At 48.4% G+C, this 27,950-nt stretch overlaps 1 protein-coding gene across 3 annotated transcripts in view; it reads right to left on the reverse strand.

Annotated features, from left to right (window-relative positions):
• The window catches only part of srgap3 (SLIT-ROBO Rho GTPase activating protein 3), a 978,679-nt gene that overhangs the window by 9,976 nt on the left and 940,753 nt on the right, over positions 1-27,950 (reverse strand). For 2 of the 3 annotated variants that reach the window (XM_072472097.1, XM_072472095.1), the window contains exons 19-21: positions 14,927-15,107; positions 9,127-9,276; positions 7,818-8,145 (exon numbers count right to left, since the gene is read on the reverse strand). In XM_072472097.1, coding sequence (XP_072328198.1) covers positions 7,818-8,145; positions 9,127-9,276; positions 14,927-15,107 — 659 coding nt within the window. Of the gene's footprint in view, positions 1-31; positions 2,284-7,817; positions 8,146-9,126; positions 9,277-14,926; positions 15,108-27,950 lie in introns of those variants that run through there. The other variant, XM_072472098.1, reaches the window with a different exon arrangement.

The following is a 27,950-nucleotide window of genomic DNA, read 5'->3' on the forward strand; positions in this document are numbered from 1 at the left end:
CAGGAGAGAAATTTAAGTTAGAAAAAATGGCTTCTTTTTCCCAAAACAAATTTTATTGCAAGTCTTTTGTTTACAGAAGTTTCTCAAGCATTACATTTGTCAAATACAGAATATAAAGTCCAAGGGACAAGATAACATGCAATAGCCAGTGAACCTTGTACAGTGGCCTCCACCAACATCATCACGTGAGGCTGATTCGAGGGAGTGGTAGCAGGGTTGGGATTTACTGAGGGTTGACAATCCTCCAAGATTTCCCTGGAGTGTCGAGGAATTAAAGATTAACCTTCTAGACACTGCTCATAGTAATTCCAGGAGAGGAAAATCATCAGACCATTTAATAGAGTGTTATAAAAATATTGGAGATCGGGAGAAAAGGCTGTTTGGCCAAAAGCATCATTAATTTGTGTGTCGGAGAGTCTGTACCCAAATGAACATCTGTTCACGGTCCATGTGGCGCAGGTAGGTCGAGCACTGGGAGGATTGCTGTGTTGAACTCCCAGTGGTGGCAATGTCGGTGGGGTAATTGGAAGCGGATGGTCATCTGGAACCTATCAAACCAGAGTTGCCGTTCCCAGGTTCACCATGGCATTTTACCCACAGACTCAATGTCTGGTGGCTTTGTGCGGAAGCACAGCAACTGGTCAGGCTTGAGGGAGTTTCTGTAGGCCCCTGTCCAATGGAGCTAAGGCTATGTCGGGAATGATTCCGCTGACTGGTCAATCAGTGGCAGCAGGACTGGTACAGGGACCGGACATCATACTTTCTTTCGGGCTCAGGCTGTGTGTTCTTGTCAGATGTTTCATAGTGATTTGGCCCACGCCCACCACTGGGTAGGGTTGTTACCAATATTTTGGGCTGCCTTCGAAGGCTAGGGTTACAACAAAGAACAAGAGATTTTCTAAAAACAGCAGTTCAAGTAAACAAATTTGTTTTAAAAAAAAGCATATGGATGCACTCCTCCACGGGCAAAGGTATAGAATATAAAAGTAAAGATATAATGTTGGAATTGTATAAAACACTGGGAGGCCACAACTGGAGTAGTATGTACAGTTCTGGTCACCACACCACAAGAGGGAGGTTATTGCTCTGGAGAGAGTGCAAAAAAAATTTACCAGAATGTTGCCAGGGCTGGAGAATTGTAGCTACGAGGATAGATTGGATAGTTTGGGGTTATTTTCCTTGGAACAAAGAAGCTGAAGGGTGACTTGATTGAGGTGTACAAAATTATGAGGAATAGTGATAGAGTGGACAGGATAAAATTGTTTCCCTTGGTGGAGAATTCTAGAACCAGGGAACATGAGTGGCAGAAGGTGTAGAGGGGACATGAGGAAGAACTTTCTTACACAGAGGGTAGTGGGAGTCTGGAATTCACTGCCCAAGTTGGTGGTGGAGGCAGAGTCCCAAAACTCTTTTAAAAAGTACCTGGATCTGCACCTTAGGTGCTGTAACTGCAGGGCTATGGACCGGGTGCAGGAAGCTGGGATTAGAAAGGGCACCAGGATGTCCTCAGGCTCACATTGAAAAGATGGGCCGAATGACCTCCTTCTGTGCTGTAACCTTTCCATTGTTCTATTAATCATATTTGGGTCTGGAGGGGCACTGTAGGAAAGCTGAGGAAAACGTGTGTTGAGTCCAGTTTAATAGCATGTTGCATGTGTTTCATATGCAGCTTCAATTGTGTGCTGGTCTGGCTCCATATGTGTTGCCTATGGTGGGATTGCATGCTATTTTTGATTATGTCAGATGCTGGATCTTGTTCTGCATAAGCCATCCGTGCTACCACTGGATGTGGGTACAGTTAGGGTCTAGGTCAGATTCAGTGTGCGTTGGGTTTGGATTGATTTAGCGTGTGTGTGTGTGTGTGATGGGGTTTGTTCTGCCACGTGCCAGGTCTGTTTAGATCATGTGTCTGGATAGTTCCATGTGTGAAAAGCCTAGTTCCAATGTGGCCTGGTTCTGCACTGATGCATGCGGGCATCTGTTCAAATCTGTGTAGCAGGCCTTGTTCCAAGCCTGGCATGCACTGTGTACCCTGCTTGGGTCAACCACTATGATGGGCCTGGCTTTGCAGCACACTTTCTCAATAGGATGGGGATGTTGGACAAGATGCGACGGACTGTCCCTCTCTGCCCACCGCTTTTACTGAGCAAAAGTGCATTACATTTTGTACAACACCCATCTCTAATGTCATCAAGTTGCTTCTCAAAACTTCTCACTGTTCCCCTAAGCATCGTGTTCCATTCATGTGATGGTTGATTCTGATCCCTTTTCATTCAGGAGAGCCTGTAATAGTAACATGGAGAATTTAAGGGGTGGACAAAGGCAATGTACCTAATGAGTTACGGGTTACTACACCATGTGATGTACCACTTAACCCAATACATCAGGAAAGTCCAGTTTACATTGCATGCGGAGAAGTATGGTGGTTATGTTATTAGACTGATAATCCAGACATACGAGTTCAAAGCCTACCATGACAAATAGGGAATTCAGTTAATATATAAATTTGGAGCAGGAAACTGTCAGTTTTGTTGTAAAAAAATTTAAAATAAAACATCTGGTTCACTAATGTCCATGAAGCAAGGTAATCTGCCATTTTTGTCCAATCCAGTCTGTATGTGACTCTAGATCCACATCAACGTGGTTGAATCGTAAATGGTCTAGCGAGTCACTCAGTTAAGGGCAGTTAGGGATTAGTCTTGCCAATGAAGCCTAGTCTGTAAATGAAGAAACAAATTGTGGAGTTAGCCTAGTCAATCAGGGCAGCTCTACCATAATTGGTCTTGGCACTCTGGAACTAGGAGGGTAGAAGGAAAAAACATGCTGAGGGTCCTCGAAGTCTGAAAAACAAATCCAGACTTCAGATTAGAGCAATGGAGCAGCTCTCCTCAGCACAGAGCCCATCACAAGCCACAGGACAATCATTCACTCCTTTACCTTTGGCAAACGTTACATTCTTCATCACTTTAGTTACCTGGGGCCGGATTCTCCCCTACCCGGCGGGGCGGGGGAGGTCCTGGCGCCGAGGAGTGGCGGGAACCACTCCGGTGTCGGGCCGCCCCAAAGGTGCAAATCCTCCAGTCGGCGGGGAAGGGGCTTGGTGCCACGCCAACCGGCGGCGAAGGTCCTCCGCTGGTCGACACGAGTTGGCGCATGCGCGGGAGCGCCAGCGTGTGCCGGCGTCATCCGGGCGCCATCGCGGAGGACCACAGCGGCCGATGCGGAGGAATAGAGTGCCCCCACGGCACAGGCCCGCCCGCGGATTGGTGGGCCGCGATCGCGGGCCAAGCCACCGTGGGGGCACCTCCCAGGACCAGATCCCCTCGTCGCGCACCCCCCCCCCCCCCAAGAACCCCGGAGGCCGCCCACGGAGCTGGGTCCCGCCGGTAGGGACCAACCTTGATTTACACCGACGGGACACTCGTTAGACGGGCGGGACTTCGGCCCATCGCGACCCGGAGAATTCGGGCGGCCCCGGGACCCATTGAGCCGCGCCGGTCCCCGCCATTCTCCGAGATGGACGGCGCGATTCATGCTGGGGCAATTTTTTTGGGGGGGCTGGAGAATTCGGAGGACGGCGGGGGCGGGATTCACGCTGACCCCCGGCGATTTCCCGACCCGGCCGGGGGTCGGAGAATCCCGCCCCTGGTGTCAAACACTCCCAGGACAGGTACAGCATGGGATTAGATACAGAGTAAAGCTCCCTCTACACTGTCCCCATCAAACTCTCCTAGGACAGGTACATCATGGGGTTAGATAAAGAGTAAACCTCCCTCTACACTGTCCCTATCAAATGCTTCCAGAACAGGTACAGTATGGGGTTAGATACAGAGTAAGCCTCACTCTACACTGTCCCCATCAAACACTCCCAGGACAGGTACAGCATGGGGTTAGATACAGAGTAAAGCTCCCTCTACACTGTCCCCATCAAACACTCCCAGGACAGGTACAGGACGGGATTATATACTGAGTAAACCTCCCTCTGACTGTCCTCATCAAACACTCCCAGGGCAGGTACAGCACGGGATTATATACTGAGTAAACCTCCCTCTGCACTGTCGTCATCAAACACTCCCAGGATAGGTACAACACAAGGTTAGATACAGAATAAAGCTTGCTCCACACTGAAATATTTTCTCTTCATCTACCCTATCTGTGCCATTATTATGAAAACATCAGTCAATTCACTCCATTTACTTCTAAATTCGAGGGTATACAATCCTAGTTTGTGTAATTTCTTCTCGTCATTTAACCTTGGGGGGCCAGGTCTGATTCTGCTAAATCTACACCGCACTCTTTCCAAGGCCAATATTATCCTTCTTGAGGTGTGGTGCCCACAATTTCTCACAATATTCCTGGTGATCTAAACAGGGCTTTGTGTAATTGAAGCATGACTTTGACCTCTTGTTTTCTCGTCCCCTATGAAGTCCAGCATACCATTAGCCTTTTTGATTATTTTATGTAAATGTTCGTAGCATTATAATGATCTATGTATCAGGAACTCAAACCCCCTCACCTCATTTACTTAGTCTATTAATATTGCATTGTAATTTTATGCTTCCATCTACAATGCCGCGAACCTCATCATTGGCAAATTAGGGTATATGCTTTGTATATTATCACCCAAGTCATTAATAAATAGTGGATAGTTGAAGCTCAGACACAGACCCATGTGGGACCATTTTCCCAACTCTCTCCTGCCCGTCAGTCAAATTACCCTCAATTCCATAAGCTTCAACTTTTGGTAATAGTCTCTGAGATCAGTCTTTCCTTCCGGAAGTCCATATATATTTTTTATATTTAAAACCTCCATAGACATTCCCCTGCTCACTACTTTACTCATCTCATCAAAGCAGTCCAATGCATGCTCGCTGTCTGATCAGTTGAAGTTCTAAGCTTGAAACCATCTGGTCCTGTGTTATTTGCCACTCCTTAATGCCATTACTGTCTTCATAACTGTTATCTTGCTTTTGTTATTTTTGCTGAGGTCTTGACCCTGATTAATTTTTAGTTTCCTGGTGATGTCTGGCACACTGGCCTCTTCCATAACTGTAAGTACTGACCGAACAAAATCATTCCAAATGTCTGCCACTCCCTTATCATTGACGTCACCTTTATCAGTTTTCTAGGGCCTCACATTGCTCCTAACCACCTTTTGTTTCCTAATATAATTTGAAACATTCTGTGTTGACTTTGATATTTCTTCCAAATTTCTTTTCAAACTGTCTTTTGGATCACTTACTATCCATTTTGTCAACCTTTGCTGTTGTTTGTATTCCTCCCTTTTGCCAGGATTTAAACTATTTTTTGCCGTTTTCTTTTAGTTTCATGTTGTCTCTTATCTCTCTAGCTGTCCAAGATTGTTTTGTTTTTGCCAAGTAGAGCTCGTGCCCCGTAGGGGTATAACAGATTTTGTATCACATCAAATTCCTTTTTGAACATCTTCCACTGACCTTGTGATATTATAGCCTTCAACATATTTGCCCAGTTTAATGTGGACAGTCTCTATCTCATCACATAGAAAGTAGCCAGATCTAATTCTGGAACCTTGGTAGAAGTTTCACATTTCTTCCTTTCAAACAGTGTTGGACTAAATGATATTATGATCATTACTGGAAAAATATTCACACACTATGAGGCTGTTTACTAAATTTGGCTCAATACTCATTACTCAAGTTAACACACTTGCTGTTCTAGGACATTTGATACAGTAAACAGCCCTGGACACAAGAAATTCACTATCTTTCTGACATTATGTTTATCTAAATGTCCCAACTAATACCAAATTGCTTTTGTTATGTACTTGCCTAATCTCAGCATTTATACATTCTACTAGCGATGCACAATTCCCATTACAATAGTAAATATTTTACTATTTTGTTAATTCTATCCATAAAGTGAACAGTAAAGCTCCCTTTACACTGACCCCATCAAACTCTCCCAGGACAGGTACAGCACGGGGTTAGATACAGAGTAAAGCTCCCTCTACACAGTCCCCATCAAACACTCCCAGCACAGGTACAGCACGGGGTTAGATACAGAGTAAAGCTCCCGCTACACTGACCCCATCAAACACTCCCAGGACAGGTACAGCACAGGGTTAGATACAGAGTAAAGCTCCCTCTACACTGTTCCCATCAAACACTCCCAACACAGGTATAGCACGGGGTTAGATACAGAGTAAAGCTACCTCTACACTGTCCCCATCAAACACTCCCAACACAGGTATAGCACGGGGTTAGATACAGAGTAAAGCTCCCTCTACACTGACCCCATCAAACTCTCCCAGGACAGGTACAGCACGGGGTTAGATACAGAGTAAAGCTCCCTCTACACTGTCCCCATCAAACTCTCCCAGGACAGGTACAGCACGGGGTTAGATACAGAGTAAAGCTCCCTCTACACTGTCCCCATCAAACACTCCCAACACAGGTATAGCACGGGGTTAGATACAGAGTAAAGCTCCCTCTACACTGTCCCCATCAAACACTCCCAACACAGGTATATCACGGGGTTAGATACAGAGTAAACCTCCCTCTACACTGACCCCATCAAACTCTCCCAGGACAGGTACAGCACGGGGTTAGATACAGAGTAAAGCTCCCTCTACACTGTCTCCATCAAACACTCCCAACACAGGTACAGCACGGGGTTAGATACAGAGTAAAGCTCCCTCTACACTGACCCCATCAAACTCTCCCAGGACAGGTACAGCACGGGGTTAGATACAGAGTAAAGCTCCCTCTACACTGTCCCCATCAGACACTTCCAACACAGGTACAGCACGGGGTTAGATACAGAGTAAAGCTCCCTCTACACTGTCCCCATCAAACACTCCCAGGACAGGTACAGCACAGGGTTAGATAGAGAGTAAAGCTCCCTCTACACTGTCCCCATCAAACTCTCCCAGGACAGGTACAGCCTGGGGTTAGACACAGAGTAAGGCTCCCTGTACACTGACCCCATCAAACACTCCCAGGACAGGTACAGCACGGGTTAGACACAGAGTAAAGCTCCCTCTACACTGTCCCCATCAAACACTCCCAGGACAGGTACAGCACGGGGTTAGATACAGAGTAAAGCTCCCTCTACACTGTCCCCATCAAACACTCCCAACACAAGTACAGTACAGGTTACATACAGAGTAAAGCTCCTTCCACACTGTCCCTATCCATCAAACACTCGCAGTACAGATTATCTAAAGAGCAAAGCTCCCTCTACAATATCCCATAAAATGCTTCCAAGGAAAAAATTGCAAAGGTAAATAGATTAAAGCTCCTTTTAAACTGTCAAAAAGTCCCAGGTCAAGCAAGGAAAAGTAAAATACAGAGTAAAGCTGTCTCTGTACAAATCAGGGGCTGTCTCTGTACAAAATTAGGGGCTGGTTTAGCACACTGGGCTAAATCGCTGGCTTTTAAAGCAGACCAAGGCAGGCCAGCAGCACGGTTCGATTCCCGTACCAGCCTCCCCGAACAGGCGCCGGAATGTGGCGACTAGGGGCTTTTCACAGTAACTTCATTGAAGCCTACTCGTGACAATAAGCGATTTTCATTTCAAATTTAGCTATATATCCCAGCCCCAACCTCAGAACAGTACCTACTGTGACATTGCCATTTCCCACACCCACTACCCTGGATTCTGAGTGAGATTGCTATCTCATGCTGGATTAGGGGCAGTTGTGTGTCCTGGAACCATCCCATTGCCCCAATTCAGCTCACTTAGGACCCGCATGACCAGAAGAGAGCCCTGTGATGTCTCTATGACGGTGTGTTCACCTGCCACACATTGTAGCCTCTCAGTTATGGAGACCTCATTACCTCAGCCAGTGCTTCCGTCTCCAGAGCCTTGTGATCTCCGAGACTGCTGTGTCGAGTGGACAGAGATGTTTGCCTCATGGGATGGCCATCCCCAAGGTTCTTCCGATCCGGGTAATTGATGCTGCCGGCACTCCCGAATGTGGCCAACCGCCTTTTCTCTGGGCTCTCCATCCGGCCCCGGCTGACAGTGATTTTATGGGGGCTGCTGGGACATGCTGCAGCCCGTGGAGGGGTGTCAATACCTGGGCCTGACCCTCTGACTGGGCTATGTGCGTCACCACCACTGCGACGTCGCTGAATTGCAGCACCGTCGGACCTCAACCGTACCCTAAAATAAATAAAGATACTACATTTATTTCGCACTTTCACAACTCAGTACATCCCGAAGAGCTTTGTAGCAAATCAGCTACTTTGTAGTGCGTTCACTAGTGTAGCATGGGAAATGCAACAGTCAATGCACAGCGAGCTCCCACAACAGCAATTTGATCACAATAAAGTGATGATGTTCACTCAGGGGTAAACATTTTCAAGGACTCCAGGAAACCTCCACTCTTCTTCTTTGAAAGAGCTACCCAGGATCTTCCATGTACCCCTGAAGAGGGGAACAAGATTGAACATTCCATCAGAAAGATGACACTTCTGACAGTGCAGCATTCCCTCACTACTCCACAGGGGATTCAGCCCAGATTCTGTGCTCAGGTCTCGGGAGCGGGGCTTCTGACTCTGGGACAAGACTGCTACCCACTGAGCCATTAGATTTCCTCAGGTCCCCAGGATGATGGGGATAGCCAGTCATTCTGCCAATCATGTACTTAGCCCAGAAACCAGCCTCTGACAGTCAGTGATTTCAGTCTAAGGCATCACGGATGAGCCTGATCCAATATCAGGAGGCAACATCGCTGAATGGTGCCCAAGAGGCTTAGATGATTCTCTCTCCACTGGCCAGGGGGCACTGAGGCTAAAGTAAAAACAAAACTTCTGGAAAAACTCAACATTTTCTGTTTTTAGTTTCAGATTTACAGCATCCATAGTATTTTGCTTTGATTTCAGTGGCACTGAGGCTAACTTTGGCGCCCCACAGCTGTACCAAGGATCCAAGCCACAATCATGCGGTCTTTATTATCACTGTGTTCTTACAGTGTGCATTATTCGAGCCACAGAACTCAAGCTCTAGAATGCTGAATTTCTCCTCCCATCACAGAAATCTCTCAATTATTCTATCAGACAGAACACCAAGCTCCTGTAAGAACCTTTCATTGACCTGGCACAGCGCCTTCGCTCCCTATACCCCGGGCAAAGAAGCCTGTACCTGCCCAGGATCCCTCCAAAGGAAAACTCCGGCAAGTGGTCAGACGGCGATTGGAGATCATTCTTCGACGAGGCTTTATCATCCAGAAGAGGGCCACTGCTGGCCTCGCTGTCTGCTTTCTGGCTCAGGCTGTCTGAGAAGGCATCATCCCTGGTCACAGAAAACAAAGGTCATTTACTGCTTGACTTGAAACAAAAAACAAATTTGCATTGATACCGTGTCTTTCATGACGTCTCAAAGCCCTTTACAAGCAATGGAGTGCTTCTTTGTTTGAGCATTGTTATAATATCAGAGACATAGCAGCAAATTTATACACAGCAAATTCAACAGTATTTTTACGTGGGCAGCGCGGTAGCACAGTGGTTAACACTTGCTTCACAGTGCCAGGGATACCCAGGTTCAATTCCCGACTTGTGTCACTGTCTGTGTGGAGTCTGCACCTTCTCCCCATGTCTGCGTGGGTTTCCTCCGGGTGCTCCGGTTTCCTCCCACAAGTCCCAGAAGACTTGCTCGTTAGGTAAATTGGCCATTCTGAATTCTCCCTCAGTGTATCCGAAAAGGGGCCGCAGTGTGGCGACCAGGGGATTTTCACAGCAACCCCATTGCAGTGTTAATGTAAACTTACTTGTGACACGAATAAAGATTATTATTATAATAATCAGATTATCTGTTTTAGTGTCAGTTAAGGGATGAATATTGTCCAAGTCAGTAGGGAGAGCCCTCTGCATTTGAAATAGCACTGTGGGGTCTTTGAGAGGGCAAACAGGCCTCAGTTTAATGTCTTACACCTCCAACAATGCAGCACTTCCTCAAGGTTGCACTGGGGTTTCAGCTTCGATGTGGTCAGGTCTCTGGAGTGATTTTCAAATCTCACAGCCTTCTGACTCCAAGGTGAGTATGTTACCCTCAGTGCCATAGCCGGCACCCGGGTATTATACAACAATGTCGCTTACTGTTTTACTTGGAAGGTCTGAGCAGCCAGATAGCTATTTGAAAGCGGATTCTGGACTGACATCATGAAGGATTAATCAAAGAAAAATGCAGAATGTAACAGATATCAGGTTAAGAAGAGAGAGAGGAGAGAGAGAGAGCACCTCTGATGTGAAAATGTACTTGTTGGAATTCAGGTCCTTTCTGCCCGGAACATGAATGCCTGGGATCTCCAAAGTTAGTTTCCATAGACAAGAAGCAAAGCACATTTCATCATGGGGCTCACAGGATCAGACAATAGAATCATTGATTATCATAGAATCATCATAGAATTTACAGTGCAGAAAGAGGCCATTCGGCCCATCGAGTCTGCACTGGCTCTTGGAAAGCACACCCTACTTAAGCCCACACCTCCACCCTATCCCCGTAACCCAGCAACCCCATCTAACTTAAGGGCAATTTAGCATGGTCAATCCACCTAACCTGCACATCTTTGGAATGTGGGAGGAAACCGGAGCACCTGGAGGAAACCAACGCACACACGGGGAGAATGTGCAGACTCCGCACAGACAGTGGCCCAAGCAGGAATTGAACCTGGGACCCTGGTGCTGTGAAGCCATAGTGCTACCCACTATGCTACCATGCTGCCCTAGATGTGGATTTTTGTGTTCCTCTGTAATAGATTCCCTAGATTGCACACTAACCAGATCATGCTGGTTAATTTTAATCTACAGCACATCCAGGAGTCAGATTCCTTCAATGCAAATCTACAGCAGAAACCAGCCAGCAATCACATCAGTCCCATTAGAGCATTTCCTTTAAAAACAGGCTCAATGTATGCTCAGCCAACTGTGGTAGTCTGTGTTAGGAGGATTACGGTACCTAGTAATGCCGGAATACCATTGGTGGAGAACTTACTTGTTCCATTGGATAAGCTTGCATGTTAGCTCTGCCTTGCAAGGCGGGGTCTAAGAGCCCGTGCTGCCCCAGCAGCTTCCTTCTGTACCTGCGCTGCTGGGGGAAACATCTAGCGTATTAAAACCTTCAATTGTCTCCAATCTCGTTTCTGAGGTTATTGATTGTGCAACAATTTAATACGCTAGATTTAAAAGAATGGAGCTCCGAATCAAGCCAGAGTGTCTGCAATACAGCTCCCACGCGGCAAACTCAGCGGCAACATTCAAGCACTGGCTGGCGTGTTTTAACGGATACCTCGGAACAGCCGAAAACACACCCACGGGAGAACAGAAACTGCAAGTCCTGCACTCGAGGGTGAGCTGCTCGAAGCGTACCCTCTCCCCCGCATATCCGACCTGGTCAACAGGATCGCGCATTACAAGGTCTTCTCCACGGTGGATCTTTACGTCCGCCTACCACCAGCTCCCCATCCGCACTAGTGACCGCAAATACACTGCCTTTAAAGCAGATGGGCGGCTCTACCACTTCTTAAGGGTTCCCTTCGGTGTCACTAACGGGGTCTCGGTCTTCCAGCGAGAGATGGACCGAATGGTTGACCGGTACGGTTTACGGGCCACATTCCTGTACCTCGATAATGTCACCATCTGCGGCCACGACCAGCAGGACCACGACACCAACCTCCGAAAATTCCTCCAAACCGCAAAATCCTTAACCTAACGTATAACAGGGATAAATGCATGTTTAGCACCGACTGCCTAGCCATCCTCGGCTACGTAGTGCGTAATGGAGTGATAGGCCCCGACCCTGAACGCATGCGCCCGCTTATGGAGTTCCCCCTCCCTCACTGCTCCAAGGCCCTGAAGCGCTGCCTACGCTTTTCTTTTTCTTACTATGCCCAGTGAGTCCCCAACTATGCGGCCAAGGCCCGTCCACTGATCCAATCCACAGTTTTTCCCCTGTCGATAGAGGCCCGCCAGGCCTTCAGCCGCATCAAAGCACACATTGCAAAGGCCACGATGCACGCCACTGACGAGTCCCTCCCTTTCCAGGTCGAGAGCGACGTGTCCGATGTAGCTCTGGCAGCCACCCTCAACCAAGCGGGCAGACCCGTGGCCTTCTTTTCACGTACCCTCCACGCCTCCGCAAACTGCCATTCCTCAGGAAAAGGAGGCCAGGCCATAGTAGAAGCTGTGCGACATTGGAGGCATTACCTGGCCGGCAGGAGATTCACTCTCCTCACTGACCAACGGTCGGTTAGTTTTATGTTCGATAATGCACAGCGGGGCAAGATAAAAAATGACAAGATCCTACGGTGGAGGATCGAACTCTCCACCTACAACTATAAGATCTTGTATCGTCCCGGGAAACTAAACGAGCCTCCTGATGCCCTATCCCGCGGCACATGTGCCAGTGCACAAGTGGACCGCCTTCGAGCCCTCCACGAGGACCTCTGCCACCCGGGGGGTCACTCGATTTTTCACTAAAGGGGTGGAGCCATGGGCGGAGCCCGTACATACCCCAACATATCCCCCTGTGGGTGAAGCCACACAATGGCCCATAGGTGGAGCCCACAGGGTTAATAACATAACATAACACAGTGCACTGGTGAATTATCAGTAATTATACATTCACCACAGGGTATTCACGAGAAACATTTTTTTTTACCCAGAGAGTGGTAAAAATGTGGAAGTTGCCACAAGGAGTAATTGAGGCAAACAGCATCAATGTATTTAAGTAGAAGTCAAGTAAACATGACAGAGAATGGAACAAATTTAACCGTATACTGATAAAGTTAAATGAAGAGAGGAGGAAAGAGGCTTGTGTGAAGCATAAAGGCCAGCATTGACTAATTGGATCAAAGGGCCTGTTTCTTTGCTGTGAACTATTGACGGGCAACTTTTAAATGCCAAATGCTTGGGAAATCAGAAGCTCAAAGGGACTTGGGAGTCCTTGTTCAAGATTCTCTTAAGGCTAACGTGCAAGTTCAGTCAGCAGTTAGGAAGGCAATGTCAGTATTCATGTCGAGAGGCTAGAATACAAGTGCAGGGATATATATCTGAGGCTGTATAAGGCTCTGGTCAGACCCCATTCGGAGTATTGTGAGTAGTTTTGAGCCCCATATCTAAAAAATGTGCTGGCCTTGAAAGGGTCCAGAGGAGGTTCACAAGAATGATCCCTGGAATGAAGAGCTTGTCGTATGAGGGACGGTTGAGGACTTTGGGTCTGCACTCGTTGGGTGTTTAGAAGGATGAGGGGAGATTTTATTGAAACTTACAGGATACTGCGAGGCCTGTATACAGTGGCTGTGGAGAGGATGTTTCCACTAATAGGAAAAACTAGAACCACAGGGCACAATCTCAGATTAAAGGGACGATCCTTTAAAACAGAGATGAGGAGGAATTTCTTCAGCCAGAGGGTGGTGAACCTGTGGAACTCTTTGCCGCAGAAGGCTGTGGAGGCCAAATCACTGAGTGTCTTTAAGACAGAGATAGATAGGTTCTTAATTAATAAGGGGATCAGGGGTTATGGGGAAAAGGCAGGAGAATGGTGAAGAGAAAAATATCAGCCACGATTGAATAGTGGAGCGGACTCGATGGGCCGAGTGACCTGATTCTGCTCCTATGTCTCATGGTTTTAGGATAGTGAGTGGGCCGCATGAGTGGCCCTCCTTCATCTCATTGTCCTGCAAGATCGACATCAGGGTTCTTCACTAACCATGACCCCACGAGTAAAATTGAAAATGTTTAATACACGCTATTTCATACAGTTATAGAAAATGTTTAATCATTTATATATTAATAGAACTCTCATCAACTTCAAATGGTAAAAACAAAATAAGCATTTATACTTCGGACGCTCGGCTCTCACAGTCAATGTTGTGAGCAGTCAGCACGCACCTCACATCACTTGCTCTTGCTCTTGCTTTATGTGCGTATCACTTCAGTCAAACCGATAGGAAAAAAACAAAGCAGACAGAAACCAGCGGACTGTGGCAACTCTGAGCATGGGCAACGGGCAACAAAATGTCTCGTGGGCCGCACTCAGAATCCAGATGGGCTGCATGTGGCCCCCGGGCTGCAGGTTGCCTACCACTGCTGTAGACTACGTGGAATTTTGCACACTGCACCCATAAAACAGTCTCAAGGCGGGTACAATATGGGTTAGTTACAGAGTAAAGCTCCATCTATTCCATGTGAACAGTGTATCTCAGCCGTAAACTAAGGACAGTGTCGACCTACTGTTCTATTGTGACAGTTTCCAATTCCTACATCAATCAGCCTGTACCTTGCCTGAGCAAGTTTGTCAATTGATGAAACATACGCCAAAATATTGCCGATGTGTGCTGTAGAACCATGCCCATACAAGATGGGTTAAGACCAGTCATGCCCATCTCACTGAGGATACTTATAGCTGGGTACAGCAGTCTTTCAACCCAGCTGCCTGGGCTGGATTTAACCCCAGCTGGAAGGTTCAGGATGGAACTTCCATAAGACCATCAGATGTAGGAGCAGAAGTCAACCATTCAGCCCATTGAGTCTGCTCCACCATTCAATCCAATCATGACTAATCTGATATAATCCTCAAATCCACTTTCCCACCGTATCCCCATATCCTTTGATCCCTTACTGATTAACCCATGGAGTTCAACCGGCCTGTCACTCAAACTTTCAATCCATTAGGTCATGTCTGTTTGACTTCCACAGATCTTCCCCCTAAATTATGGCAGGAAATTGGGAGGAATCCCTTCACGCAAATCCACCCCCTCTCAAAAAGCTACTACTTGGTGGGGTTTTGAAAAAACATATGAATTAAAGGTGGCGAATTGTAACGGTGTGGGAGCAATGCTTTTGAAAGCAAGATAAATCGTCCCCTTTAATTTTAGGAGCCAGGCCTTACCAGGTGATGCCCATTTAGAGGCAAGATTAAGGTTCCCAAACAGTCACACACTCACATGTCCTGAACGACGATGTACTGATGGGGTATCAGACCATCCAATCCATTGTGCCGTCCCTCCCACCAATCCTCGGACGCACGGTGGTACAGCAGCAGAGAGGCTCCTTTTTTAAACGACAGTTCCCGGGGCGATCGACCAACGTAGTCAAACTTAGCGATGGCTTCAATCTGCTCCATCTCTGAAAAGGGTGAAGAGATCCGCAGTGCGGTGAGTTAGCAATGAGTTGTGCAGCAAAATACTGGGCACACATCCTGGATTTTTCAGGGAGGGAGCTGGATTTGCTAGTCATCATCAAGGATGAAGAAAAGGGGAAGGGACACGTTAAGAATAATACCCTTGGTGTGCGCGGTTTGTAGTTTATTGTCCATCTGTCATAGACTCTTGCAGCACAGAAGGAGACCATTCAACCCAACTCGGCCCTGCTCATACCTCATAATGCTGGACATTTTTCCTTTAAGAATATGATATACCTTCAATTCACCGAGAGGCAGAGAGAGTGAGTGAACATTAGGCTTTATTAATCATGAACTTGCCTAGCCAGAGTCGGTTGTACAGATGAATGCCGCCCACAGGCGGCCGGTCTATATATGGCCCCGGTGAGGGCGGAGCCAGAGGCGGAGCCCACCGGGGTTACAGTACAGTACCTGGAAGTAGCTCGTATCACCACTTCCAGGTCATAGGTTACAGTATCATACATGCATTAGGTGAATACATTCACCACATTCACCCTCTGTTAAAAAATCAAGTACAGCGGGGGTGACGTGAGTCATTACATATTCAGTCTATCTGGAGGCCGGATCGTTCTCTTCGACCTCCTCAGCTCTGGCGGTGCGGTGCGCACGGTTGTTGCAGGTGGTGACTCCAGGGGCGATGTGTCTGGAGCTTGAGCCCCAGTCCGGCGTGTCGGAGACGGTTGGGGTGTGGGGGTAGGCAGGGGGGTGGTGGGTGGCGGCAGTGTTGGCGCAGGACAATACAGAAGACCCGGGGATTGTACGGGGGGCTGGGGGTGGCGGTGGGAAGCGGGGAGGGGGGCGCATTGGCAGGGGAACCAGCTGGTGCCAGGTCCCGTAGGGAGAACGTATCTTGCCATCCGTTCTGGTGCGCGATGTAGGCGTACTGGGGGTTGGCGTGGAGCAGCTGGACCCTCTCGACCAGGGGGTCAGTCTTATGGCTCCTCATGTGCCTCCGGGGAAGGACTGGTCCCGGAGTTGACAGCCAAGGTGGAAGCGAGACCCGGAGATGGACTTCCTGGGGAAGATAAATAAACGATCGTGAGTGGTCCCGTTCGTGGCTGTGCAGAGGAGTGATCTGATGGAGTGGAGGGCGTCGGGGAGGACCTCCTGCCAGTGGGGGATTGGGAGACTTCTAGACCTGAGGGCCAGAAGAATGGCCTTCCATACCGTCGTGCTCTCCCTCTCCACCTGCCCGTTTCCCTGCGGGTGATAGCTCGTGGTCCTGCTCGAGGCGATGCCTTTGCTGAGCAGATACTGACGTAGCTCATCACTCATAAACGATGTGCCCCGGTCGCTGTGGACGTAGGCAGGGAAACCAAACAGTGTGAAGGTGCTGTGCAGTGCCTTTATTACAGTGGCCGCGGTCATGTCGGGGCAGGGGACAGCGAAGGGGAAGCGGGAGTACTCATCGATGACGGTGACGAAGTATATATTACGGTTGGTGGAAGGGAGGGGCCCTTTGAAGTCAATGCTTAGGCACTCAAAGGGCCGGGAGGCCTTTACTAGGCAGGCCTTGTCTGGCCGGTAGAAGTGCGGTTTGCACTCCGCGCAGTCTTGGCAGTCCCTGGTCATTGCCTTGACCTCCTCGGTGGAGAAGGGCAGATTGCGGGCTCTAATGAAGTGGGTAAGCCGGGTGACCCCCGGATGGCAGAGGTCATTGTAGGTAGCCCGAAGTCGGTCATCTTGCGCGCTGGCGCATGTGCCATGGGACAAGGCATCTGGGGGCTCGTTGAGCTTCCCAGGACGATACTTGATATCGTAATTGTAGGTGGAGAGTTCGATCTTCCACCTCAAGATTTTGTCATTTTTTATTGTGCCCCATTGTGCGTTGTCAAACGTGAAGGCGACCGATCGCTGGTCGGTGACGAGGGTGAACCTCCTACCGGCTAGGTAGTGCCTCCAGTGCCGCACGGCTTCCACTATGGCTTGTGCTTCCTTCTCGACAGAGGGGTGCCGCCTTTCAGAAGCGTGGAGGGTCCTAGAGAAGAATGCTATTGGCCTGACCGCCTGGTTGAGTGTGGCGGCCAGTGCGACATCTGACGCATCGCTCTCTACCTGAAAGGGGATGGACTCGTCCACCGCGTGCATTGCGGCCTTGGTGATGTCGGCCTTGATGCGGCTGAAGGCCGAGCGGGCCTCATCCGTCAGGGGGAAACTGGTGGTTTGAATAAGTGGGCGGGCTTTGTCCGCATAGTTGGGGAGCCACTGGGTGTAGTATGAGAACAGCCCCAGGCATCGTTTTAGGGCCTTGAGGCTGTGGGGAGGGGGGAGTTCTGTGAGGGGGCGCATACAGTTGGGGTCGGGCCCTAGGACTCCGTTCTCCACGACGTAGCCGAGGATGGCTAGTCGGGTAGTACGGAAAACACACTTTTCTTTGTTGTATGTGAGATTGAGGGATTGGGCAGTCTGGAGGAACCTCTGAAGGTTGGCGTCATGGTCCTGCTGATCATGGCCGCAGAGGGTCACATTGTCCAAGTACAGGTGTGTAGCCCGCAAACCGTACTGGTCCACCATTCGTTCTCTGAAAGACCGAGACCCCGTTAGTGACGCCGCAGGGGACTCTGAGGAAGTGGAAGAGTCAGCCGGCTGCTTCAAAGGCAGTGTAGTGGCGCTCTTCCGGGTGGATTGGGAGCTGGTGGTAGGCCGACTTCAGATCGATCGTTGAGAACACACGGTACTGCGCGATCTGGTTGACCATCTCCGCTATGCGGGGGAGGAGCTACGCTTCCAGTTGCGTGAACCGGTTAATTGTCTGGCTGTAGTCCACAACCATCTGATTCTTTTTCTTTTCCCCGGTCCGGACGACCATTACTTGTGCTCTCCAGGGGCTGTTGCTGGCCTCGATGATCCCTTCACTCAACAGTCGCTGGACCTCCGACTTGATAAACGTCATGTCTAGCGAACTGTACCGCTTGCTCCTAGTGGCGATGGGCTTACAGTCAGGAGTGAGGTTCGCAAAAAGTGAAGGGGGGGGGGGAGACCTTGAGGGTCGCGAGGCTGCACACCGTGAGGGGGGGGGGGGGCAAGCGTCCGCCGAACTGTAAGGTCAGGCTTTGGTGATTGCATTGAAAGTCCAATCCAAGCAGTAGAGGTGGGGGAGGACGTAGAGCTTAAAACGAGCGTACTCTGTGCCCTGCAGCGAGAGATTGGCGATACAGTACCCCCAGATCTGAACCGAATGGGACCCAGAGGCAAGGGAGATTGTTTGGGAGGCTGGGTAGGTGTGGAGGGAGCAGCGCCTTACCATGCCGGGATGGACAAAGCTCTCCGTGCTCCCAAAGTCGTAAAGACAGGGGACCTCGTGCCCGTTGACCCAGACGACCATCGTGGAGTTCTTCAGCTGTTTTGGCTGCGACTGATCGAGAGTGACTGCGCCCAACTGCGGGTAGCCTGTGTGGTCGGTGGAATCACAAGATGGCGGCCCCCATGAGTCACATGTGTCGGGCTGGGACGAAGATGGCGACCAAGATGGGCGCCCCCATCAGTCGCATGTTTGGTCGGTGCCGGAGCCGGCAGCCAAGATGGCTGCCCCATGAGTCGCACGTGTTGGTCGGTGTTGGGGCCGGCGACCAAGATGGCGGCCCCCACGAATCGCATGATGATGATGACGCATCTGACGGGGTCGTTCCGGGCAGGCACGCAGCCACATTGCGGGGTCTGTGGGGCTGCGAGTCCATGAGTCTGGCCTGGTGCTTTTTCGATTTCTGAGCCTTATTTCAGCCCAGACAGACTCTAGCGAAGTGCCCCTTTTTCCCACAGTCGCTGCACGTCGCTGTGCAGGCTGGGCAACGCTGTCGGGGGTGTTGGCCCTGGCCGCAGAAATAGCACTGCGGTTCCCCGGGCTGGGCTGGCAGATGCGCGGCGCAGGCCTGCGACATAGTCGGGTCCGACGACGAGGGTGTCCACGAGGGGTTCGCTAGGCCCGCGGGGAATGCATTGAGATTCTGGTAGGCCACCTCTAGCGAGGTAGCTAGCTTTACCGTGTCCCGCAGGTCGGAGGTCCCATTTTCCAGCAGGCACTGCCTGATGTAGTTCGAGCGGACCCCAGCCACGTAGGTGTCCCGGATCTGTGAGTTCATGTGTTCCTCCGCCATCACATCTCGATAGCTGCAGTTCCTCGCGAGTAGAGTCAGGGTTTCCAGATACTCGTCCAGCGATTCTCCGGCGCATTGACGGCGAGTAGTGAGGAGGTGGCTGGCGAACACCTCATTTACGGGCTTTACAAAGTGTGCCTTGAGGGTTGCGACCGCCGCCTCGTACGTGGCCGCTTTCTCGATCATTACTGAGATTCAATGGCTCACCCGAGCGTGGAGGAGTCGCAGCTTGAGGGTCTCCCTGGGAGGCTTTGTGGAGGAGTCGAGGTAGGCCTTGAAGCATCAAAGCCAATGTTCGAGTATCTCCTTGGCTTCGGACGTGCGAGCGTCGAGTTCGAACCTGTCTGGCTTTAGAGCGGCTTTCATAGTACTATCTATTATTAATAAATTGATATACCTTCAATTCACCGAGAGGCAGAGAGAGCGAGTGAACATTAGGCTTTATTAATCATGAACTTGCCTAGCCAGAGTCGGTTGTACAGATGAATGCCGCCCACAGGCGGCCGGTCTATATATGGCCCCGGTGAGGGCGGAGCCAGAGGCGGAGCCCACCGGGGTTACAGTACAGTACCTGGAAGCAGCTCGTATCACCACTTCCAGGTCATAGGTCATAGGTTACAGTATCATACATGCATTAGGTGAATACATTCACCACAGAATATTTATCCAATTCCCTTTCGAATTTGCTTCCACCACTCTATCAGGCAGCGTATTTCACGGCACAAGTTTAAAAAAACTCAATTTCACCTTTCCTTGCCATTCATTATAAATCTGCATTCTCTTGGAGGAGATGCCTTGGCTTAGTTGCCAGTTTTAGGCAGCTCGGTGCTCACACAAAGAAATACTGGATTCTAAGTGCCCCAGGGCTCATGGGGCAAATTAACTGCCCTGTACGGCACTGAAGTGCCAACCGTAGCTCAGTTGGGAGCACTGCTTGCTCGGTGTCTGAGGTTGTGGGTTCAAGTTCCCACTCCAGGAGCGGAGCATAAAAAAACAAAAATCACAGCTGACACTCAAGTGCAGCACTGAGTTGGTCGTTTGCTGCATTTTTGGACGTGCTGCTTTAAAAAATGATTTATCCGATTATGGAATGTGGGCATCGCTGGCTAGGCCAGACGAGATGTTGAACTGAGGCCCTGTCTGCTCGTTGAGATGGATGGGAAAGATCACATGGTGTTACTTTGAAGAAGAGCAGGCGAGTTATTTCTGGCGCTTTAGCCAATATTCATCCCTCAATCAACAGCACACAAACTGATCATCATTGGTCATTATCACATTGCTGTTTTGACAGTCTGGTTGTTGGCAGCCACATTTCCTACATTACAACTGTGACAACACTTCAAACAGAAACACTTAATTGACTGCAAAGTGTTTTGTGTCATCCCGAGATCAAGATTGGTGCTACATATAGTTTTTATTTTCTCTTTAAACTTCTGTCTTGACCCAAGCTGAGTTTGCTGATGTTAGCTTCTGTCCGGGTGAGCTCAATATCATTGGCCTTCCCCCCCCTCCACCAAGGGTGGGTGGGAGATTTATATCAACATCTTACATTTATATAGCACCTAACATGGTAAAACATCCCAATATGCCTCACAGGAGCAACTATCGGACTTGTCAGCGCCCATGTTAGGATTGAGGGGTGATTGAGAGCTTGTCAAAATGGCGGTTCTCGGCAGCACGGAGGCAGAGAAAACCAGCACTTTCTCCGCCTGCGATCAGCCTTTGCCAATATTCAGGAATATTCCGCCCATAGGTGCCAATAATAGACTGATGGAAATCAGGGATGTGCAAGATGTCCGAATTAGAAGAGCCATAGAGATCTGGGTGATGGGGCTGTGCGTGTTGTGGGGCTGTGCGTGTTGTGGGGCCATGCATGTTGTGGGGCCATGTGTGTCGTGGGGCCTTGCGTGTCGTGGGGTTGGACAAGGTAGAGACATTAAGAGGGGCAAGGCCCTGGAGAAGATTTGAGCGATTTGATGAAACTTTGAGTATTGAAGCATCATTGAAATGTGAGCTGATACAGGTCAGACAGCACAGTGGCTATGGGTGAACGGAATACGCTGGGAAGCAGAGTTTTTGATGACCATGTGATTAGGGTGAAAGTCCGACCAAGAGGGCATTAGAATAGTCGAGCGTAGTGGTAACAACAGCATGGTTGATGGTCAGAATGGAAAATTGTTTAGGGTCCCCCATTCCTTTCTTTTGAAAATATTTTTATTGAGCTTTTAACATTTTATATATCACAATTTCAAGGGCCAAACAAGACCAACACATATATCAACAAAAGAAGAGGTTCCAACCAACAACTGTAACAATGGCCACCCCCTTAACAAAAATACTTCTCTTGTGGACTTTACATTGCCAGACTTGGCCAAAACACGTATTTACAATGGATTATGTACAGTGTGGTTCAGGCATTAAAATCTGCCAGCAAACTGGTCTTTATAGTTTCCCTCCCTTCGGCCTGTCTCCCTTTTTCTCTTGGGTGCATTAGTTTCCCCCCCTTTCTTTCTCTTCCTTATTCCCTGACTTGCTCTCTGTGCCCACCCCTCCCCCCTCCCTACTTCATTGGTTGCAGGACACGATCAAGTCTTGAAACAAGTTGGTGAAATCCTTCCACATTCTGTGAAAGCTTCTTCCGACCCACAGATGGCGAAATTTATCTTCTCCACGCCGAGAAATTCCGTCAAGTCAGACAGCCAGTTTGCAGCCTTGGGTGGTGCCAATCGGCAGCCACTCCGGAGTCTCTGGTGGCAATCAAGAAGCCAAAGGCTAGGGCATCAGCCCCCCCCTCCCTATGAAGAACTCCCCTAAGACCGCCACTAATGGACACGGCTTCACCCTCACTCCCACAACCCTGGACATGGCCTTAAAGAAGGACATCCAGTACCCGACAAGCCTGGTGCACGCCCACAACATATGGGTGTGGTTGGCATGGTCTCCCTGGCATCATTCACATTTGTCCTCCACCTCCATAAATTTGTGCTCTCGTTAGGTGCGTCCTGTGTACCATCTATAATTATGTTAGGCTCAGTCCTGCGCATGTGGAGGTGAAGTTTGCCTTGTGCAGTGCTTCGATCCAGAGTCTTCCCTCTATCTCCCTGCCTAGTTCTTCCTCACTTATTCTTTGTCTCGTCCAGGGGTGAACGTACCTCTTCTAACAGTTGTCCATACATGTCCGCACTATTCCTCTCCCCTAGGTCACCGCGTTCGTAGTCTTTCTAATAGTGAATGTCCTGGTATCTGGGGGTACATCGCCATTTCCTTCCGAAGGAAGTGTTTGACCTGTATGTACCTTAGGTCATTCCCTCTCGGGAGCTGAAACTTATCCATGAGTTCTCCCAGGGTCGCTACTCTACCATCCGTGTACATGTCCCTGTCAGTGTTCCCTCGTCCTGTCTCCACATTTTGAAGGAGGCATCCATTTGTTGCAGGAGTGAACCTGTGATTATTGCAGATAACAATAATATTTATTGTCACATGTAGGCTTACATTACCACTGCAATGAAGTTACTGTGGAAAAGCCCCTAGTCGACACATTCCGGCGTCTGTTCGGGCACACTGAGGGAGAATTCAGAATGTCCAAATTACCTAACAGCACTTCTTTCAGGACTTGTGGGAGGAAACCAGAGCACCCGGGGGAAACCTATGCGGACACGGGGAGAACGTGCAGACTTCGCACAGTTAGTGACCCAAGCCGGGAATCGAACCTGCAACCCTGGCGCTCTGAAGCAACAGTGCTAACCACTGTGCCGCCCTGCCATCCTTACCCCATCTGGCCTACATGTGACTCCAGACCCATAACAATGTGACTGACTGAAATGGCCAAACACGCCACTCAGTTCAAGAGTGGATGGGGGCCATGGTGGACATTTCGGTTTGTTCGAAGTGCTGCGTCATTTGATTCCACGTTTGGACCGACAGGGCTTTGAGTATCTGGGGGGGGGGGGGGGCATTCATGATCATCATTCAATGATCCCACATGAAAAATACCTACTTAGTTCATGTTTGAAAGTAATCGAAAAGGGCAAAAGACTTTATCTCCATGGAGTGGGATTACAAAGGGGAGGAAATGATGCTTTAGTTGTACAAAACTTTTGACAGTTCCCCATTTAGAGTATAGTGCTCAGTTTATCCTTGACCAAGGGGAACAGGTTCGTCAGAATGACACCATGGCTTGAATGGTTAAATTGCATGGGCAGGTTGCAGATTGGCTTGTGTTCCCTTGGGTTTAGAAGAATGAAGGGAGATCTGATCGAGGTGCATAAAAATTACATAGATTTCAAAAGCTAACTAGAGAGAACCGATTTTCCCTGTTGGGGAAATCCAGAACTTGGAGTCATATCTCAATTAGAGCTAGGTCAACCAGGAGTGAAATAAGGTACATTTCTTCACACGCAGGTGAAAATGGGGGAAATATGCCTCCTGAAAGGATCTGAATCCTCAGAGAAATATAAATAACCAAGCTAGAGATTGATTGATTTTTAATACAGGGGTATTAAATCTTATGGAACTAAGGTGGATGAATGGAGTTGAGGGCAGCACGGTAGCATAGTGGTTAGCACAATTGCTTCACAGCTCCAGAGTCAAAGGTTAGATTCCCGGCTTGGGTCACTGCCTGTGTGGAGTCTGCACGTTTTCCCCATGTGTGCGTGGGTTTCCTCCGGGTGCTCTGGTTTCCTCCCACAGTCCAAAGGTGTGCAGGTTAGGTAGATTGGCCATGCTAAATTGCCCTTAGTGTCCAAAATTGCCCTTAGTGTTGTGTGGGGTTACTGGGTTATGGGGATAGGGTGGAGGTGTGGGCTTGGGTAGGGTGCTCTTTCCAAGAGCCGGTGCAGACTCGATGGGCCGAATGGCCTCCTTCAGCACTGTAAATTCTATGATTCTATGAAGATGTTGGCTATGGTCTAATTGAATTGTGGAACAATTTCGAGGGGCAGAATGGTCTACTCCTGCTCCTATACTCGAATGAGGAAAATTAGGACACAAAATAAACATTGTAGATTTAAACAAAATAAACGCTACAGGTTAAAATTCAACATAATCATGCCATTCCAAGGTGTGTTAACACCCTTCAAAATATTCTGAGGCGTGCATTTATTTACTTTAATTAAAACATTATTTTTTAAAATTTAACAAAGCATTTTTAGGGCATTAAGGGCATTTTTAGCATGGTCAGTCCACCTACCTGCACATTTTTGGGTTGTGGGGGTGAGACCCAAGCAGACATGGGAAGAATGTGCAAACTCCAGATGGACAGTGATCCAGGGCCGGGATTGAATCTGGGTCCTCTGCGCCGTGAGGCAGCAGTGCTAACCACTGGGCCACCTTGATGCTCTATGAAGCGTGCATTTATTATAATAAGCGATGGTTAGACTGGCTCCAAAATCACATATAGCTATCAGCTCAGAACATTAAAGGGTGTAGTGAGGTAGAACCCTCACTAGAGGGAGACACACACTAGCCTCCCCAAAACAAAGACAGACTTATTTCTATCATGTATTTTACTACAATTTCAAAATTCTTTACAACCAAAGAAATATTTTGAAGTGTAGTCACTGTTGTAGTGTAAGAAATAAAAGAGGCTGGGAATTCTGCAGCAAGCACCTTTGAATTCCCCAAAGCCTGTCCACATCTACAAAGCACAAGTCAGGAGTGTGATCGAATACTCTCCATTTGCCTGGATGAGTGCAGCTCCAACAATGCTGAAGTAGCTCAACACCATCTAGATCAATGCAGCCGGCTTGATTGGCTCGTCACCCGCTACCTTAAACATTCAATCCTTGCACCACCGACGCACAGTGGCAGCCGTGTGTACCATCTACAAGATTCATTGCAGGAACTTGCCAAGGCTCCTTCAGCAGCACCTTCCAAACCCACGACCACTACCATCGAGAAGGACAAGAGCAGCAGATACCTGGGAACATCACTACCTGGAGGCTCCCCTCCAAGTCACTCACCATCCTGACTTGGAAATACATCGCTGTTCCCTCACTGCCGTTTCGTCAAAATCCTGGAACTCCCTCCCTAACAGCACTGTGGGTGTACCTACACTTCATGGACTGCAGTGGTTCAAGAAGGCAACTCACCACCATCTTCTCAAGGGAATTAGGGATGGGCAATAAATGCAGGTCAAGCCAACAACGCCCACATCCCAAGAATGAATTTTTAAAAAAGTGGCCAATTTGTGCACAGCAACGTCCCACAAACAGCAATATAATGACTGGATAATCTGTTTGGCCGAGATAAAAATAATGGCCAGGACATCAGGGAGAAATCCACTCTGAAGAATAGAGCACCAAGAGCTCTGACATTTACTGAAGGGGGAAATCGGGGTTACGCTCCATCAGAGTGTATTGGAAGGAGTATGACTCTGATTGGAGTGTGGAGTTCTTAACAATGCACAGACGGAGTGCTCAGGTCCCTCGAAGGCAAGTTGCAATCGTGTGTTCCATAAATCTGATACTTGGTGGACTGACATCGGAAAACAAATGCAAAATCTGCTAGTTTAAAAATATAGAAAAGGCTGTGGTCATTCACTTTGATTTGAAGGAGGACAGTGGGGTATATTCTCTTCACGGTACTGGAGTGGCAATCGTGGAGTAATGCAGAGATTTAGATATCCATGTACACAAATCACTAAAAGCCACAGGTACAACAAGAAACGGTTATAACAAGAATGGCTAATGGAATGTTGGCTCCTTTATCTCCAGGGGATTGAAATACAGAAGTGAAGGAATTATGATTCAGTTGCAGAGCTTTGATCTGAATCCATCTGGAGTTCAGCTTTCGCACCATACATCAGAAAAGATATATTGGTCTTTTGAGGGAGTGCAGGGCAGATTCATTGGAATGATACTAAATCATAAAGGGCTAAATTACAAGGACAAGTTGTATAAATGTAACTTGTATTGGTCGAGTTCAGAGAATGAGGAGGGGTGATCTAATCGAGGTGATCAGTACGATAGAGGGATTTGATAGTGTAGATGAAGACAAACTACTACCTTCGGTGAGGAATTGAGAATATATTCCAGGGACATCATAAAGTTGGAGTCGAGACATTTAAACATGAAATCAGGAAGCAAATTTTCACACAAGAGTTCATAAAAATCTGGACCTTTCTCCTGAGAGTCCAAAGATGTGCAGGTTAATTGATCAAGCTAAATTGCCCCTTAATGTCCAACGGTTAGGCGGGGTAATGGGGAAAGTGTGGGGGAGTGGGCCTGGGTAGGGTGCTTTTTTGGAGGGTCGGTGCAGACTCAATGGGCTGAATGGCCTCCTTCTGCACTGTAGGATTTCTGTGACTTAATGCTGGGGGCCCCAATGATTAAGATCCAGTATACTGTGCGTGGCAGATGTAGGATGAATGTGAGGCTATCCACTTCGGTAGCAAAAACAGGAAGGCAGATTATTACTTGAATGGGTGTAAATTGAGAGGGGTGGATACTCAGTGAGACCTCGGTGTCCTTGTGCATCAGTCGCTGAAAGTAAGCGTGCAGGTACAGCAGGCAGTAAAGAAGGAAAATAGTATGTTGACCTTCATTGCAAGAGGATTTGAGTATAGGAAAAGAGACATTTTACTACAATTGTATAGGGCGTTGGTAAGGCCACAGCTGGAATATTATGTGCAATTTTGGTGTTGTTATTTGAGGAAGAATGTTCTTGCTATAGAGGGAGGGCAGCGAAGATTTTCGAGGCTGTCATAAGAGGAGAGACTAAATTGGTTAGGACTAGATTCATTGGTGTTTAGAAGAGTGAGATCTCATTGAAACTTATAAAATTCTAACAGGATTAGACAGGGTAGATTCAGAATGATTGTTCCCAATGGCGGGGGAGTCCAGGACTAGGGTCATAGTTTGAGGTTAAGGGGTAAATCTTTTAGGACTGAGGTGAGGAGACATTTCTTCACTCAGAGAGTGGTGAATCTCTGGAACTCGCTACCACAGAAAGTAGTTGAGGCCAAAACGATGTGTGATTTCAAGAAGGAATTAGATATAGCTCTTGGGGCTACAGGGATCAAGGGATATCGGGGGAAGGCGGGATCACTGTATTGAATTTGATGATCAGCCATGATCATAATGGATGGCGGAGCAGGCTCGAAGGGCCGAATGGCCTCCTCTTGTTCATATTTTTGATGTATGTTTCTATCCATAGGTTGGTTAGATAAAGGTATCAAGCAGCTTGATACATATATATATATATATATACATATACATAATATATAACACAAAGCTAAGGTTGGGGGTGTGGTGGGGGTTAAGGGATTTGAGGTGTGGATCTGCTGTGATCTTTGATGGTGCAACAGGTTCAAGTAGCTGAAAAGGGTCCTAATTTACCTGTGTTTCAAGCACCCTTTGGGGAGGGAATTTGCCACCGCTACCTGGTCGTGTCTAGGCCAGACCCCAATCCTACACTCCTTACCAGACTCTCAATGGCCTCAGGGAAGTAAGAGATGGACTTAAATACTATATGATTAGCATAATCCACAACCCGAGAACAATTAATTGGAAAGATAGAAGTGTGTTGAAGGAGGGCAGAGTCTAATGATGTTTTATTCTCACTTGGTGACTCAACCATGATTGCATGCAAAAGAAGTTAGCCGTCAAGCATTATTGAGGTAGAAGCTTGACTTGAGCAGGGATTGCAAAATTCCCAAGTCGCATTTCACCGTTACTGCCACAGTTACATGGCCTG

This window comes from Scyliorhinus torazame, chromosome 13 (assembly GCF_047496885.1).
Source record: "Scyliorhinus torazame isolate Kashiwa2021f chromosome 13, sScyTor2.1, whole genome shotgun sequence".
In the NCBI taxonomy this organism is placed as follows: Eukaryota; Metazoa; Chordata; class Chondrichthyes; order Carcharhiniformes; family Scyliorhinidae; genus Scyliorhinus; species Scyliorhinus torazame.